The 17,544-nt window shown below is 39.4% G+C and overlaps 1 protein-coding gene across 1 annotated transcript in view; it reads left to right on the top strand.

Moving 5' to 3' along the window:
* Positions 1-4,990: 4,990 nt before the first annotated feature.
* Positions 4,991-17,544, top strand: part of TOPAZ1 (testis and ovary specific TOPAZ 1) — a 36,494-nt gene continuing 23,940 nt past the window's right edge. The window contains exons 1-4 of the mRNA XM_050708473.1: positions 4,991-6,140; positions 8,220-10,077; positions 14,328-14,395; positions 15,914-16,044. Of these exons, the coding sequence (XP_050564430.1) occupies positions 4,991-6,140; positions 8,220-10,077; positions 14,328-14,395; positions 15,914-16,044 (3,207 nt within the window). The remainder of the gene's footprint in view (positions 6,141-8,219; positions 10,078-14,327; positions 14,396-15,913; positions 16,045-17,544) is intronic.

The following is a 17,544-nucleotide window of genomic DNA, read 5'->3' as shown; positions in this document are numbered from 1 at the left end:
AAATTTCAAGGCTCTCTTTCCTTTTCCTTAGAGCACTGCTGAAGACGCTCCTCTACTGCTTCTTCAGTCTGAACCACAAAGAAATTCCCACCGTGTTTTGTCTTCAGCTCTCCTTTCTTTCCACTTTTCTTTCATTTTAAGGGTGATTTTCTGAAGCAATTTTATAATCTTTTTGTCTGATTTCTCTATGGTACACTTCCCTCTGTTTATTTACTGTTTTATTACACTGCCTATGTCTCATTCACCCCTACTATCTCTAACAGTACGGCTTTTCTAGCTTTGATTTACTGAACTTCCATTTCCACTTTTCCTTTCTTCTTTAATTTTCTCATTCAGAAATCACATTTCAAAATCCTTTTTGGCAGTGAGATGGAGGCGTCATGTACTTGCTGGCTTGCAGATGCTTTCCTCTAAAGTCTAACATCTCTTTCATCCAGCCACTAAAACAAGTTTATTCTGAAGGCAGATTTAGTAGTAGGTACGTGGTTACATACTATATAGTTAAAGCAAAGATATACTTTATTTGGAGAATTTTAAAATAAATTGAGACTTGGTGTGCACTCTCCTACTTGACTAATTCCTCTACTGCATCTGTATTTTCTGAATTTCAAGTTCCAGTTAGCTAGTTAATTTTTTAATCTCCTAGCAGTGTAAACTAGGAGAAAAAAAAAAAAAAAAAAAAAAGAATGTGAATAAAATGGAATATGAACCTAAGGCAGAAATTCCCTCATGGAAACTTAAAACCGATTAGTGCCACTTTCCACAATGTTCAGATCAGATGTGATCATCTGGAAAGTAGGTCTTCCAGAATAAATGTCAAGCAGCATGATTACCAAAAAAAGGCAATTGGTATAGATGACTTTCAAGCTTTGCAAAACCTCAGTGTGAGAGGTCCTTATCCCTCCTAGGACCATCCTTTGACAGAAACTGAAGGAGCACAAAATGTGCCAGAGGGAAACACTGATTCCACACAATCGATAATTTTGATTTTCATGCTGTCACAATTCAGTAATAAATTAGGAATCAGAGGATCTACCAAAAGAAGCCAGATGGTTCATTATGAAATACACCAGCTGTCCTTTTCCCTCCGATGTCTCATTTTAAACTGGTGGAAAACGCAGTTACTTTAATCTACTCTGTACAGCCCTATAATAAAATACAGCCACCAAAATAAAGGTTGAAATACCAGCTACTCCCTGGATTCATGACTCAGGATGTCACGCAGTGTAACCACTTTGCAAAGCGGATCACATACCTCCACTGAGGTACCTCTGTTCCCAACACCATACTGGTTGCACATCAATTAATCGTTGTTGTATTATCACTATATTTATTTCTAACAATGTCAGCAGTGAGCTCTTTGGTTTCCAAGCACATCCAGTGGTTTTCAAACATGACCCCTGTCTAACTGAGTTTGTAGTGCCAGGGTAGAAAAGCTGCTAGTAAGAACTGGGTCAACACCTATACAGCTGAGCTACCAAGGACATCAGTCCAACATGCACATTGTACCTCAGCATAATGAGGCAAGTTAGCATGATTCTCATTACAACTCATGTCAAAGGTGAATGGAAAGCAAAGGCATTTTTAGAGGGAAGTACGCATATTGCCTGAGACAAAACTCCTTAGTTCAACAGGCTAGCAATAAACCTATTTCTAAAACAGCCATATATTTGAATAGAAGGCAGGGGGCAAAAAAGTTACTTGAAATCATATCTGTGCTAATATTTTGGGTGCTAACTTCACAAAACCAATACATCAGAACTGTTAAAAAATAATCCTTGGGGCTGTAGAAGTATACTCTCTTGGACATGTTGGACTAAAACCCTTCCCCGTTTGGTTTTATTTGTATTAATTTGGCATATTTTAGGAATGTAGCAGACTATGAACATTCTTCAGAGCTCAGTCTCAACTATTACAGCACAGCACAGACAAAATCTTTATGCTAAGGTTTGCTAGAGATAACAAATCTATTCCTCAACCAAGCATGAAGATCTAAGGACTGCAAAAGGAAGCAGTCCAGGGGGACATTTTTAACATTACCTCACCAAAAAATAAAATAAAAACGACAATTCATTTTCAAGTTAATTGTTTCCAGTTCCCTAGCTCAAAAAGACGACTTAATTCTTGTTGCTAGGTGAGTATATTAGCAATGTCTAAAATACAGCCCAGTAAAAATTGTGTAGGATTTGCTCACCTATGCAGCTGTTATTTACGGGTTTCTAGATATCAACCCTTCAAAAACTTTTGGAAGATTGGTCAAACATATCAGTGTTAGATCTGCAGCTACAGCTTCTCCACACCGGTAACGAAAATGAAGTTGGTTGGGAGCCTAAGAGCAAACACTTGCTCCTCTGGGAGAAGAAAGAAAGAAAAATTTAATAGACTTTACATAAATGTAGTCACGTAAATTCCATTTTCCTTCTTGGAAATTGCCAGTTGTCTTTGAATGTACCAGTTATTTGGGGGAAAATAAATGTTTTTAGGCACCAGGGTTCCCTTTTTACTTTCAGACACTGGGTACCTAGCATTTTTGCGACTGTTTAAGTGTCTAGCATGAAGAAGAAACCAGTGAAACAAAGAAACAGATCAGCAAAAGCTGAATTCAGTCTAAAGCTTAGATATTGTATTGAGGTACACAATTTACAATGCTCAGGAGAAACAAGCATTTATCTTTTTTTCCAGACAAGACAGAATTTTACAATAAAGCTTAAACATCTGCTTGTAGTATTACTAATTCAAATGTTGTTGGAATGTGACAATAATTCATGTTTCCCCTTAAGCTGTTTATTTGATTTTTAAGTTACTTACACTTTAATAACCTGCAGTTTTAATAAACGCTTGACATGGAATTTCCTTAAATAATACGTCTGTGTATTAAATCTCTGCCTCTTATTTCAAGCATTTTTAAAAGAAGGTTAAATTGCTCTGCTTTGTAAGATAATGTTTACACTACCTCTTCTTAGCAATATTTTTAACTGAATGCAGTCTGTTTTTTAACATAATCTGCAGCTGCTTCAAAATGTCCTTTCTGAGGCTCTAGCTCTTTTTTCAAAGGACTTTCATGAAGAATGTATTTAATTAGTATTCATTTCAAGTACAGTTTTTATTCATTTCATAAAAATCTGGTCTGACTAAAATTCTTATTATTGTAAATAACTGACTAGATACTAACTCTTGAAAATGATACTGGAGAGCAGTAAGCTAAATCAAATACTGTTCTTCAAGTTTTCCTTTAATGCTGCTTTTTGGCATATTTTTTTTCCTTTCTTGGCTTGCTACCAAACTTAAAAGACTATGTTACACACATCTGAACCAGAGAAGGTTAGATTTTGCCAGAGCTGAACGTTTTATGTAACAGGAATCCCGCGGCACATTGAGGATGGTAAGTACCGTACAGTCGGCTCCCTTTTATCAGGTCTTTTCTGTCCCAAGGACATGAAGCACTATACTGAGCTGAAGCAAAAACTGACTAAAAAAAATGTATTTTCTGCTTTGATAAGTTTTAGTTGGCCACTCACTGACTTTTTTGTACTTGAACATGTGTGCAGCCTAAGAAGTTTTCAAGCCTGTCTTTTTTTTTTTTCACTAATTGAGAGGTTTGCCCCCTCTCTTCCTCAAAAAAAAAAAAAAAAAGTGTTCCTGACTTTATTAGGATAGTGATGTATTATCTCTACCTGTAGATGGAGATAGAAAGGTAAAACGAGTTGTTTAGCCAGAGTCGCAAGTGGGCCAATGCCAGCTGGTTAGAAATCCAAAGATGCCTTTATTAATTTCAACTCCTCTTTCACACCCACAACACTACTTCTGGAAAGGAGTGACACAGAAAGCTTTATTTCTGGTCTCAGGTCTCACATGAAGGAGCGTTAAGTCAGGGTGACTGCCTCCATTTGATCCGTGAGTGGATAAAGGGCTGTGCCCTAGGAGGAGGAGGCCATTTATGAACACCTGCCATTATGCTGACCGCATTGCTGGTGTTAAAGTAACAATTTCCTAAGTTTCAGCATTTATGATTTTCACAGCATTTACCACACAAAGATTCAATCTTTGTACAACATTGCTTTTGTAAGCTAGTTTCTATGTGTTCATGTTCGCACACAGTGAATGGTCCTTAAGCTTTGGTGGCCTCCATTTGTACTGGAACTACTCCTGCATTTGAAGCCCAAACACCAGTTTGGGCTGTGTTCTGGCTACACAGTGTTTGAACTATTTTGTTCTGACTTTAGTATCTCCTCAGAAAATACCTTATTTGAAATACAAAGCTTATGTAAGGTGCTGGTACAAACACAAGCATGTTCCCTCCCACTTTTGGAGGGAGTTATTCTGGTGGATGAAAGACCTAACAAAAAAAAGGCTGGGCAATGTGGTTTGGGGAGGGAACGGAGCGGGGGGGGGGTTGCCTGTGTGGGCAATGTATGTGTTTCTTTGTGGGGCTAGGGGGTTGGTGTTTGTGTTTTTTGGCTACGTGACTGAGGCCCGGCCGAGCAAGACGCCTGCCGCCATTTGGCACCGCCACCACAACGGTCTCGGCAGCTCCAGCCGGCCCCGGAGCGGTACGGGGGAGCGGAGCGAAGCGGCGAGGCCGCCTCCCGGCCCGCCCCCGACGGCGGACTCGCCCGGCCGCCCAGGGCAGCCCCGGGACGGCTGCGGAGCCTCCCTCACGGGCTCGGTGCGGTGCGGGCAGGCGGCGGCGGCGCCCGGCGAGGCGTCGAGGGACGGCGCGGTGCACTGCGAGCGGGGCGAGGGACACGGGGCTGGGGGGCGGCGGGGGGCGTGAGGCGGGGAGGTGCGGGGCTGCTGCCTCCTTCTCCCTCCCGCTGCTCCCGGAGCCGGGTGGTGGCCGCGGGTGGTGGCCTGTCGCCCCCGCTGAGGTGAGGGCTGAGGCGGGAAGAGGTGGTGCTCGCCTTCGGGTCCGGGGCAGCCGGCGTGCGGGTAGGGGTACGCAGGTGAGTGGGCTTTGTGGACTTGGTGGTGGCTTTTCCAGGGCCCTGTCATGCCCCAGTTAAGGTCGGGGAAGGTGGTGACCGGTGGCAAGGTGAAGATGGCCCAGAGGGTGGCCGCCGGCCTGAGCTCTCTGGGTGCAGAGGTAGGGTGTGAGCCTGGGGAGTTGGCAGGCAAGAAGAGCTCTCGCCCGGCACCAGAGAGAAAAGCTGAGCAATCTTTACCGTCCTCTGTGCACCCTGCTGCGCTGTCCGGAGTTTCTCCTGAGCAGCATGCTCTTCTGTTGCCCATGCAGAAGGAGCAAGTCGAGAGCTGTCAGAGACTCCCCGGTAAGAAAAACAAGGGGATCCAGTGCAGGGTGGCATCACAAAGCAAGAAGGGTGTCGCCGTGCAGATACCAGACGCTGCCGTGTGTGAAGATTGGCGAGCAGCAACCAGGGTGGCAGGAACGTGCTGGGAAAAGACTGGAAGCAGAAGGACGGTACAGGGTCAACAGCCATTTTTCTCGCGAATTACCTTGCAGAAGAAATTCTCAGGAGAGACCGGTAGGCCGGAAGGGCTGAACCTCTCAGGTTTCCCAGAGAGTTCAAGGAGCTCAGGAAAAAAGCGCAAACGTTCCTATATGGAACTAAAATTGCAAATCCCGACCTCGGAGGAGGAACTTGACAGCACAGAGAGTACTATTCCCTGTTTGCCAGAAGCAGAGGTGCTGCAGCCTAGAAACAGCGCATGTAGTACTGAAATTAAAGGCATTGGTTCCTTAATGATACTGCAACTGCAAATCCCAGATCTTAAAAGGAATTTGGGGAATGAGGAATCGTCCTTGTCTGAATCACAACCTTGGGAAGTGGTAGATAACCCAGGGAAGATGAATCGATGTTCTTTAAAAGGTTCAGAAAAGCCCAAGAAAAAAGAAAAGAAATGCTTGAGAAAGAAAGGCAGGCCATCTTTGCTGAAATCAAAACTACAGGGGCCAAGAAAGAGAGGTGGATCTGCCTTGGTAGAACTCCATAGAAAGTGTCTAGAGTCCAAGAAGAGAGCTGTGAGTCTGAAGAAGAAGGACTCACTGGCGTTACTGCATGTACAGGGTGTAAGTGGCCAAGAACAGCCAACAGCCAGAGGAAAGCTGCACAAGCGTTGCGTGATAGAACAGCAGCAGAGCTCAGACCCTCAGAAAGGAACAGATAGCCTGGGGGAAAGTGGTAAGCATTTGTGGAAATACAGGTGGAGAATTTGGGCTTCCAGGACGAGGGGCTGGTGCTGCAGTAAGACCTCGTTAGAAAGTGAAAAATCAGATTCATTTTTTTTCCTGTAGGTTAGTGTATGTGTGGGACAAAGTCCTGCAGGCAGGAAGGGGTGGTCTGTGTCCTATCTCAAAGTGACTGTCAGCATGCGGCTGGTAACCTAGCTCTTACCTCTGTGCTTCTTGAGCTAGGGACTTTACAGAACTGTGAATACCAGTCTTGGAAGAAATTTTTAGGAAGAGGAGAGGCTTTTGTTGAAAAGCAGTTCTTTAGCACAAAGGAGAGGAGACCACATAAACTGGTGGGGGCAGAAGGGGAAGAGAGAAGGGGTATCAGCAGCAGGCCCTGAGTAAGAATTTTTCTTTATTTTATTTGTTTTCTCCTCCAACATAGTGTACACGTTTACATGTAGAAGGTAAGGCACAAGCAGGAAGAGAGGCAGTAGTTTCAGCAAAGCTAAAATAAAAGATAGTAAATTCTACAGTTTTATGTTATTTGATTATTTTCAAATGTGTATCATGCAGTCATTAGTGCTTGTCTTTGTATAATGCTGGGTTTTGTTGTCAGAACTTTCAGCTTTTTTTGTCGCTATTCTCTGCAAAGTCCTAAAAGATGCAGAAACAAAGATTTCATTTTGGTGTATTAAGAGAATATTGTATCAAATGAACAATTTTGAAAGAGGATTTTTTAGGAATTCTCATTATTTTCAATGCAGTTGTCTGTAAGGCATTCTTTTTACTTCCAAAATGAGTATATTCAGATGACAAACGTTTGCTGTAGGTTATTAATGAATATTTCATCTAGATACCAAATCCTGGAAAATTTGAGATACTAAAATTATGTTTGAAAACTGAGGTCTTATAAAACCAAATTTTACCAATACTTTCTCAAGTTTGTTCTCCATATGAAATTTTCACGTGTACAGTTTACATAATCTGTATGTGCTCTCAAATAAAAATGAGTATTTTAGAAAAATGCAAGTCCTGGAATTTTCCAGGATTTAATTGGATGATATATTTGAAATAAATTATTGCATTATTATAAACAAGCTTTCCTATTACAGAGAATGCACTATGTAAACAAAAGATTTTAAGGCTGATGGTGCAAACAACATCAGTTTCCTTGCCAGACTTGCTCTAATTGGTTTCCACCTGTTTTAAATACACAGCTTCCAATGACCCTGTGACATTCTGTTCTTTTTTTTATACATTTTCTAAAGACGAGACAATTTGGTACTCTTACATCTGCTAATAGTGCTCATTAAAAATGAAAAAATAAGATTTGGTGAATTGTAACAAACGTTTTAGTCTTACACAGTGTCATGTTCTTTACTAGCCTTGAACGGTTTTGTCCTCTTTATAAAATAATGCATTAGGGTGTTTTTTTTCCCCTTAGTGTATTCTTTAATGAGACTACTTTGTTTTTAAGCAGCAAAGAAAAAATGGAAAAAAAATGAGCAAGACTCAGGTACGCAGGCTGTGAAGAATTGTAAGGCAAATCTAACTAAGTCAGAAGATCCCAATGAAAAGGAACCTCGCTACTCTGAATCTCCTACAGTCGTTGCTTTAGGTGGGACTCAAAACAAGAGTTTTCTTTGTCATCCTGAAGCAGAAAGGTCTGTTATACAGCTTAAAAAAAGGAAAGCCAGAATTGATCGTATCGCGTGCTTGCAAAGTTTGGGCGTAACTACAGCAGAAAAAGTGATAAATAAATCTGCAAAACGTGTTGCTGACCATTGCAGAAACACCCTAAAGCATTGCAACAGCTTGCTCTGCGTAACAAGAAAGAATCCAGTTGTGAGATTAGAGGCTTGTAGTTACATCAACACGTTTGTAAAATCTTTACTTGATGGAACTGCCAGCACTTTTAATTTAAGTAGATTCTTCCATTTAGCCCAGCATAAGAGAAAATCTGCTTGTCCTGACAGTACAGTAGAACAGAGTGAGATGAATTGCAGCACTAATACAATGCAAAAAGAAAGCTCACCTATAAAAAGTAGTTTATTGTTTAATGAAGTGAAATCTCAACATAAAAAAGGGTATGTTTCATGCCATCAGAGTCAAAGCAATAAGTTTTTAAGTGAAAAAGAATCGAATATTGGTAGAAAGCGTGCAAAAAAGATGAAAATCAGTGAGATGTCAGCAGGGCAGAATGTTTTCACAAATGGGGCTAATGAATGCACTAAGTGTGAATTAAAGACAGAAGATGCCACATCAAGCTCCTCTGCTGTCTTTGGACTAAAGCATAAAGAAATGACTCTGTCAGATTCATGGGATTGTACAGATGATCTTCATACAGGAAACAATACTCGTGAAGCACAAGAGGCATCAGCACAGAGGAAGAATAGTACCAAATCACTTGCATTTGAAGGTGGCTTTAAGAAGACATCTAAGCTCTCAGTAGTAGCAAAAGGAGAAGCTTCAAGCTGTGAGGCACCACAATGGCACTCTGCTGCCTCGGGCAGTCTGAGAGCACTAACTCAGGCCCGTGGTGTTTCTAATTGTCACGAAAGCATGACAGGTGGAAAACTGAATAAAGTTAATAAGAAACTGCGTCAGTTTACCTGTCAAAGAACAATACCTATGACTGGTAAAAATGTTTGGCCTCGTGAATCTTGTGCCAGGACTTCTGAATGGGTTCCTAAAAATCACTGGTCCATCTCAGAAGGAAAAAGACTTCTAAGTCCAGTCTTCGAGGAATCCTCTGATAAAAGCAGTGTCAAGGCTGTAGGAAACAGTGCTGTGACAGAAAATTCAAGGCAGTTGGATTTATGTACATCTCTGGCAAAAGTTAAGGAGCGTGCACATAATGCAGTGGATCTAAATGCTAAATGCCTGACTTCAGTTGAAACATCAGGATCCTCTTCTATGGATATTGATGAGACTTGTGGAATGAGCAATGAAAATGTGGAATCACCAGTTACTATGGTTACTAGTGCTGTGGCTTTTAACCCTGATGATATGCAAGAAGTTAAAGCAACCTCAAATTTTACAGCAAAACCAAAAAATAAAAACAAAGGAGCTGTAACAAAGAGAAGCCCATCTGTGACAGTCCAGAATAATACATCTACAAGTAACAAAAGCAGAATAAACTTAAGCTGTAAGGCATCAGTTGTGAACCAGACGCTTTCTGATGTAAAACTAATGAAAGCATTAAACACCAGAAACCTGACGAATTTCAGAATTCCTTTACGGAGAAACAAACCCGAATGCAGGAAATTGGAATGTATCAGTTCATCAGAAAGAAAAACCTGTAGCCCACTAGAGCTCCTTGACAGCGCTAGTGTTTCGCAAAGGCAGAAAAGAGGTGAGGAGACTTGGGTAAATTCTGAGCAGCAGCCCCTTCCTGTAGTTAGTGATGCTACATCTACAGCTTCCATGAAGAAAAATACTGGTAAGATCAACAGTAAGGACTTGCATCATGATGGCTCTGAAACCCTTTCAAATGAGATGCCCACGCTCCCTGAACATGCCTCCTTATATCCGTGTCCTGCTCCTGAGAGGCAGCTGGAGTCATCTCCATGTGGCTTCAGTGCTGCTCAATGTGTATGGAAATCAAATTTTCCTGAGCATTCAGGGAATGCAGTTGACCATCCCGTTGCATTAGAAATACATAGTGGTGGCAAATCAAGAGTGAATCGTTCACAGCCCGAAAGTGATTTTTTTCCAGATATTCTTGAAGCTTACAAAGAAGATGTTCTTGTCATTGATGTGATTCAGGATGACCCTGATCTTTTTGGAACCAATGACGAAGAGGAGCTTACACTCACAGCCTGTGATAATTGGCCCACGAAGGCATCCTGTAGTAGCATCTTCATTAAAGAAGAGAAGCAGAATCTTAAGCCTGAGTATGCTGTTATTTCAGAAAATAGAGGTTCAGTAAATGCTAATTTTAGGTATGCTTATCATTCTTTTCGATGACAACAATCCCAATTACTTTGATCTCATATCAGTATACTTTGGTTGTAGTTGTCAGACTTCCTTAGAGAATTTGGCTAATATCTGGGCTGGCTTTAAGCATCAAAGTTTGATTTGAGGTATGGTAGGATTCTGTGTGCAGATAAACTATGCTGTGGTTTCCTGGCAAGAACAAGGATAAATCCAAAATGGAAGAAAAACCTAGTCCTCAAGAATTGGTCTTGATGATGTGAAATATGAAAGTATAAGGAAAGCTAATTATTAAGAGTAATATTCTTAGTAAATAACAATATTTTTAAGTATCTGGCTTAAGCAGTATCCCTTTGAGGGTAGTTTTTTAGTTGTAAAGTGGTACGATGCTTAAAAATACGTCTTGCTTTTCTAGGTGTAGCTTGTGCTTTTGCTGTCTGCGTGTGAGTTAGTGGCTGTCTCTGCAGCAGCCTTCCATTCTGTCTTTCTCCTTCCCCACTTCTCTTCTACCCCCGGACATGTGAATAGCTTTCAGATCTGTAATTTGGCTAACACGTTTTGGATGTTTATAAGCCTGCGTCGTCATTCAGCAGAAGCCTAGTATACATTATCAGGCATTCATTTTTTTTTCTGGGTTTTGAGGTGATAGTAAAAGTCACTGAAGGGGGGAGCACTTTAAAGTAGCCACAAGCTTTTATGAAACAAGCAGTAGTCTCTTGTGGAGTAGATGAACTCGTCAACTCACTAGTCCGTTTTCTTTTCTCTAAGCTCTGATACCTCTGTTTGATAAATGAGTTTTGAGTTTGAATTTTTTATCTTAACGAGAAAGCCAAAATTGAGAAAGCAACTGTATGAGATTTTTCTTCTGAAGATAAGGTTTGTTGTTGTTGTTGTTTTTTTAATTGGATGGTGTTTGATTTTCTTCCTGGGCACTTTATGGGTTGTTTTACATTATCTTCATTTTAAATAAAAATGTAATTATTTTCAAAGTTGCAGCATCTTATAACAGCATTCATTTTTTGACTCTTTGCTCTCCTTTCCCTCCTTCATCCTTTCCCTGTCATTAAACTTGCGTGAGAGAGGACGGGAATCTTCTTCCATGTGCTGAGCAGGTTTTAGACATGAGAATATATATTTTTTAAAAAAATAGAATAATACTTTTTACTAAAAAAAAACCCTCTGAAGAACAGAGCTCAAAAGACAGGTCTTTAGTAGGAGCACCAGTCGTCTTAGGAAACAATTAGGCTGTATCATATTAAATTTGTTAGAATGAGCATTCACTTTCTGTTTTTGTATAGTGTATATTATATCTTAAACATGCTGTATATAGCAGAATGAGTGGTTTCTGTATGTTGCCCCTGGGTAATAATGGCTGTTCAGAGATGGACAAAGTTTCCAACTGACTGTGTCCAGACAGCTCTTGCACAGAGTGGAAGACCAGACCTTCCGAGCCCTTTCCGACCATAACCAACACGTGGGTGTAAAGTTTGCTATTTGTACAGTACTAACTGAAGATTTATTGGGCCTTGTCAGTAGTTTACAGGGAGGATAAATATTCCCTTTACTTAGTAATGACATTGAGTTGGAGTAACATTATCAAACCATAAGATGAAGACTGAACTTGCTTGAAATCAGATTTCAACTTTCTACCTCATATCTGTAGAATTTGTGTGCCATTGCCAAGGAAAATTGAAATGCACAGTTCTGATTTCTTAGAATTTCTCTTTAATTTGCTTAAGAAGTAGGCAAAATCAGCTGTTGTTGCTTTGTACCCGCCGTAGGTTGACGCAAAGATCATTAGGAGGTTCCTGACTGTAGTTGGTAACAGTCAAGAACATACTAATGAACTGAATAGGAGAAAATTAAAACAAGGCAGTAGACCTTCCCAGAGCTTTCTGAGATAGCTTAGATACCACCAGGTTTGATGGTGAGAGTGGCCAGTTCATGCTGTCATTTTTTATTTTGATAGCGTTTACCTGATAATACTGTGACTTCAATTTTTTCTGCCCAACCAAAAAAAAATGATTATGCTGGTAGAGTTCTGTTTATATCGTACTACATATTTTAAAACAAAATGCTGTTTCTGTTCATGGCCTTTCCTTAGAAATATCCTGGTATTGTATGTATTTCATTGTTGGCTTCTTATTTTATGCATACTCAATTTTGCTTTGCAGCAACACTAGTTTGGAAGGCTGCTTCCATCTGTCTGCATAGAGCAGTGAGTCAGAACTGCACTGTTGTCAGCCATCTCGAGCTCATATAAATTCTAGTATATGCATATTTTGCTTCGTGTTTGGTTAATACTAACCATTACACTCTACAAAAATACAATCGAAATGATCTTAACTAGAACAGAGGTGCAAGGTCTTGATGCTTGCAGGTGGTGGTTGTTGCTGACTGTTTTCTTTACCCGTATCAGAACATAGCTTTTGCTCTGATTTCCCTTCAGACTGATAAGAACAGGCAGATGATGAGCGAAAGGATCTGGATCTTTGCTAAAATTGTTTCAGTGCTCCTGTGCATGGGGATGGACTTCAGTAGATTAATTTTTGTGTGACGGTGTTTTACTCTGTAGATACAGAAAGTAAGAGCAGTATGTCTGCTAGCAGCAAGTTATTCTGAAAGTACATAGCTAGGTTGTTAAAGCTTTTTAAATTGTGTTGAGTATTACTTAGGAGTTTAATAGTATTAAAATTGTAATTGGAAAGGACACCGTTGGTGCATTCATTTGTGCTCTTCCTCCAAACACAAAAATCTGAGATCTAGCGGCTCAGAGCCAGAAGATCTGGTGGCTACCTTTGGAAGAGCATCAGCAGCCAGCCATTCTTGCTCTGAGGACACAAGCATTTTATTGTTTTCCTTTCAAATAAAATCTATAAACTTTAATCCCTTTTCAAATGCGAAACAGCAAACTGAACAACACTCTGGTTCATGTAACTTGTTCTGTAAAGAGAGATATGTTTAAACTTATCATCAACAGCATGCAAGAGCATCCTGCATTCACTACTCAAAAAAATTCTAACGTGATCAGTCTGTTTCCATTTCCGAACTCAAAAATGCATTGACTTCTGCAGGTTCTGTCAGTGCTCCTAGATTTGTCAGGCTGGTGAGCAGAAGCCAAGTGTTGTAATAAATGTAGCTTTCTGTAGATGTTTGAGGCACCTTCTTTGCAAGAACTTGAAAAGTGGTTCTCATAAATATTTCAGACTACACAGCAGAATCTGGTAAGGATTTGGAAATGGCATTTGACCTGAACATGAAGATTTCAGTCTCCTGATGTTTTTATATATTTTCCATTTTAAAAAGCCTGTATGAAGATGACAGCTTTCTGGAAATGTCTGCTCTGCAATTTTACAAAAAAAAAAAAAAAAAAGTCAATTGTAGGCAAAATCACTCAAGCTCTTCATTTCATAGAAATGTATGGTCATGTGGGAGAGAGATGAAATAAGCCTGCCGAGAGCCTGCTTCTAGTAAAAATCCATCTTACTTCTGCAGACTTGCCGTAACTTGATTAAACTCTGTTTCGTAGTATTTCTAATAGACCTACGTAGGTGTCTGCGCCTGCATATTGTACAGTTCAAAGTTACACATCCTGGGAAGCTTTCATTTCCATTAGGTTCTTGCAAATTTCCGTTGTTCCATTTTACTGGGTAGCTTGCTGCTGTTATACTTGGTCTCATTCACCAGGTACAAGCTTCCAAAATCTGTGATGATGACTTTGTTGTTTTATTTATTCTGTATATGATTTTTAATTTATTTTTACCTTCTGCGTAAATACAAGGTATTCTTCTAACTTATCTTTAAATAGGTGAACTAAGTAACTTTCTGTAAACCTTTTTCTTACTGTCTTTGGGATTCGTTGTTATGCAAAGTATCTTGAATGTAAAATTGCTATAAATCACATTTTATAGATACTTACAAATTGGTTTATTAGCCCAGTATTTCCATAATTCGCTGTATAGAGAAGATTTCCCTTTTCCCTACTTTAAGCAAATGGGAAATGAGATGAGCTTTTACTGGAAAATTTATATTTTGAAATGTCTTGTTTTTACTTGACATGTCTAGGTGTATGTCTGTAGGAATGGACATAAGATAGTCAAAAGAGGTTTAAGAACATTCTAATGACGATAGCGTATTGTAAGTAAGGATTCTGTCTGTAGCTAAAAGTATTATTGAAAACTTTAATTTTACACAACTGGTTAGATTAGTTCTCTTTTTGCAAGATGGAGATCTTAAATGTACATTTTGTTCAAAACAGAGACATTACAGTACAGGAATCTGGAATGTTGAATCATGCTGAAAATTCACAGGATTTGGCAATAAAAGGTAAGCGTCTGAGAAAGGAACCACAGAGATGTTCAGTGGGAAAATCTAGGATCTGTGCTTTCCACATAAAATGAGAACTTGTCAGTTAATAATGTCTTGTAACAGTGATTTATTTCCTAATTATGTAAAGTGCACGTCTTTTGAGATGGTACAAACCTCTTACAGAGAACGTCTTTCCCTGTAGTTCTTGTCTGTTGATAGTACTGTCTTTTTTCTGTCTTTTTATTTTTTCTGTCCTTTTTTTTTCTGTCTTTTGACATCTCTGGCACTCTCAGGAAAGGAACTCTGTTAGTTGATGAGACAATAATAAGACATTAAGTGTTTTTATATTAATGTGTTATGTTCATGTAGAAAGAGTGAGTGGTTGGAGCAGAAGTAGCATCTTGGAGAAAAAGGATTGAATTTCCCTATGGGAATAGCGAGCGTTTGTGGGAGGAAGGGCTTCAAGCTTCAGTGATTAGAAGGCAAAATAAATGGTAATGGGGTTGTAAGAGCTCAGATACCAAGGCCGCTGAGGTGCAGTAGGTAGCAAGCGTACAGCTAAGCCTCTTGTTACATAAAGAGAAAGGGCCAGAGGATGGAGCATGGCACCTGCACTACTGACGTGTTTGAACCCAAACCTGGAATCCGGTCTTGTAATCTTTAGTAACTTCTACTTTGCATAATCTGTTTGTTGTTTTACATCATATTCTAATGAAATTAGAGGCCAGAAGTCTATGGGTCTTCTTCTGGGGCTTAAAATAAGGAAAAAGGTTTAAACAGCTCATTCTTCACAGGTCTGAGTAAGTTAGGATCCAATCGCACACTTAAGTTACCACATGCATATTGATCTGTCCTTGATGACTTCTGACTGTAACTTTTTAAAAAGATAAATGACCTGATGATGATACAGACACCGGTGACTATGTGATATGATGAAATACTGACTTTCTTTTCTTTTATTGTGCTTAAAGAACCACTTCAGAGAGCTGCAGTTAGGTGGTCTTTTCATTTCCTGTGGCACTTAACAAAAGGTGCTGAAATTCCCTTGCACTGAATTCTCATTGAGTTTACTGTATCACAGGAATTTGATTTTTTTCAGAGCTGTCTGTATTTACTGCTGAGTTACATCATGTCATTATGATTAACTTAGCCTCTTCTCCAGCAGAGACTTAAGTCTTTATTTGCGTAGCAAATTAACATACATGTCTTTGGCTGTGTTTTAATAATAAATTGTAACTGAATTTATTTTTAAAATATTGAATTCAATGTGATATAAATAAACCTGTTACACTGTTCTACAGGGACTACTGCAGAACATACAGCTTGGTTGGAATTTTAATTGCAGACTTAGTTTAATGTTTATTTGAAAGGGTTTGTGCTTTAAAGTGAAATAATTTTACGTGTAAATTCTGCATTTAGGAAGTCCTAAAAGCTCTTAAATGTCATAGGTTGTAAGTCTTTGTAATATCTGGGAAATAAAAGTTTTGTTGTCTTGTAGTATGGGAAACATAAAGTAATGTGTTTGTACGTTTTCAGCTACAGATATTAAAACCCATAATTCATCCAGTAGAAACAGTCCTTTGCGAGGTGTTACTGAGGACTCTTTTGAAGATGGGCAACTGGGAAAGCAAGATGGATTTCTAAAGAGTTTTGAAATTAATGAAAAGGTACCGAGAAATCATTCTTTCTGTCACTGAATAGTTCAAGAAATGGTAATCCATGTATTTGGATAGTTTTCATTGCTAATTTTTAAATTCCTGTAATTAAAAGATATGACATCCAGAGTTTTACAATTACTGTATGCCGTTGACATTTTAAGTTTTGCTTGATGGAACTTGTTTTTTGTTTTTAACATGACATCAATAATTTACCTACAAATTTGAAATGAAACAAGATACTGTCATCTCAGTTGTTAAGGTAATTCTCTTTTACCAGTTGTATGAAAAATACTGTTTCAATGGACACGCAAGAGCACTACTGTGCATATGTAATATTTTTAGATAACATACCTAGTAAAAGTAGGTGTCAAGTATTTCTCACCGCACAGCCGCAGGAGGAAGGGATGGCATTTGAACCCTGGGGAGCTGCACAGCCATCCTGCCTCCAAGGAGCATAATGTGACTGATCACTTGGGCAGAAGTGCCATGACAGTAACATACTGATTTCCTTGCAATTCTGAGGGAATGTTAAGCAGTTTTCATGCTCAACAACTTTATTTGACCTTTATGCTCTCTCACCTCCTTCCTCAAGATAATAAGTCCAGGTATTTTAAGAGTTGCTGAAGTATTATGCTATTTACTTATTTGATAATGGATTGGAATTTATATTTCACTGCCACTCAGATGTAGGTGCTGATAGTGTCTACTGTTTTCCATTACATCTGGAGTGGATAATGGTTTTAACTGGGTAAGTTAAACTACAAAGTTCAGATGGCTAAAAATTGGTAAGTGCAATTACGAGGTGATCGAACAGTAAGGAATGGGTTTCCCTGGCAAAAACGATTTTTAAAAGCAGAATAGAAGCATTTCCTTCAGCAAATGGAATTGGTGCTTCTAACATGTGATTCATAAAGTGAACGGCACTCTTTTGTCCCCAGCGTGTTAGAGAGGATGAAAGGGTATGTCAAATTGTGTAGGTTGCTGGAGGAGCAGTACTTGCTGCAGTATTGCCAGGCCAATCCCCAGATGGGCTACTTCGTGGTGTTGTGGCTTTATAAAATCAGTGTCCTAATATGTGTGCTTTTCTGTGCCGTGTTGGACAACAATAAATATCTACAACTAATCTCACCCAAACCTCAATCTTAACCAAAGTTAAGCCATAAAGTACATTTTAAATATCTTCACAGTTCAGGGTTGCAGACGGAGTGGCTGCTCTTGAACCGGAAGAAAAAGGTGAAGCAGAAAAAAGGTAAACACACTGTGTCCTTCAAGTAACCTGTGATGTTCCCAAGTCACTTTACAAATGAAAGATGATGTTTTTGCCAAAACACCACTGGCATTTTAATTCTCTTTTTCTGTTATATTATGACTGATTAAAAAAAAAAAGTGTCAAATAGTATAATTCATAGTGCTAAGTACAAGAATAATATAGCCATATTGCAGTAGTAGCCTAACAGACAACAGTTGGTATTTTGTCTTCTGACTGGTGACTAAATATAGCCACTTTAT

Source organism: Cygnus atratus, chromosome 2, assembly GCF_013377495.2.
Source record: "Cygnus atratus isolate AKBS03 ecotype Queensland, Australia chromosome 2, CAtr_DNAZoo_HiC_assembly, whole genome shotgun sequence".
NCBI lineage: Eukaryota > Metazoa > Chordata > Aves > Anseriformes > Anatidae > Cygnus > Cygnus atratus.
The sequence above is the reverse complement of the archived record's forward strand: the minus strand, read 5'-3'. Positions and strand labels throughout refer to the sequence as shown.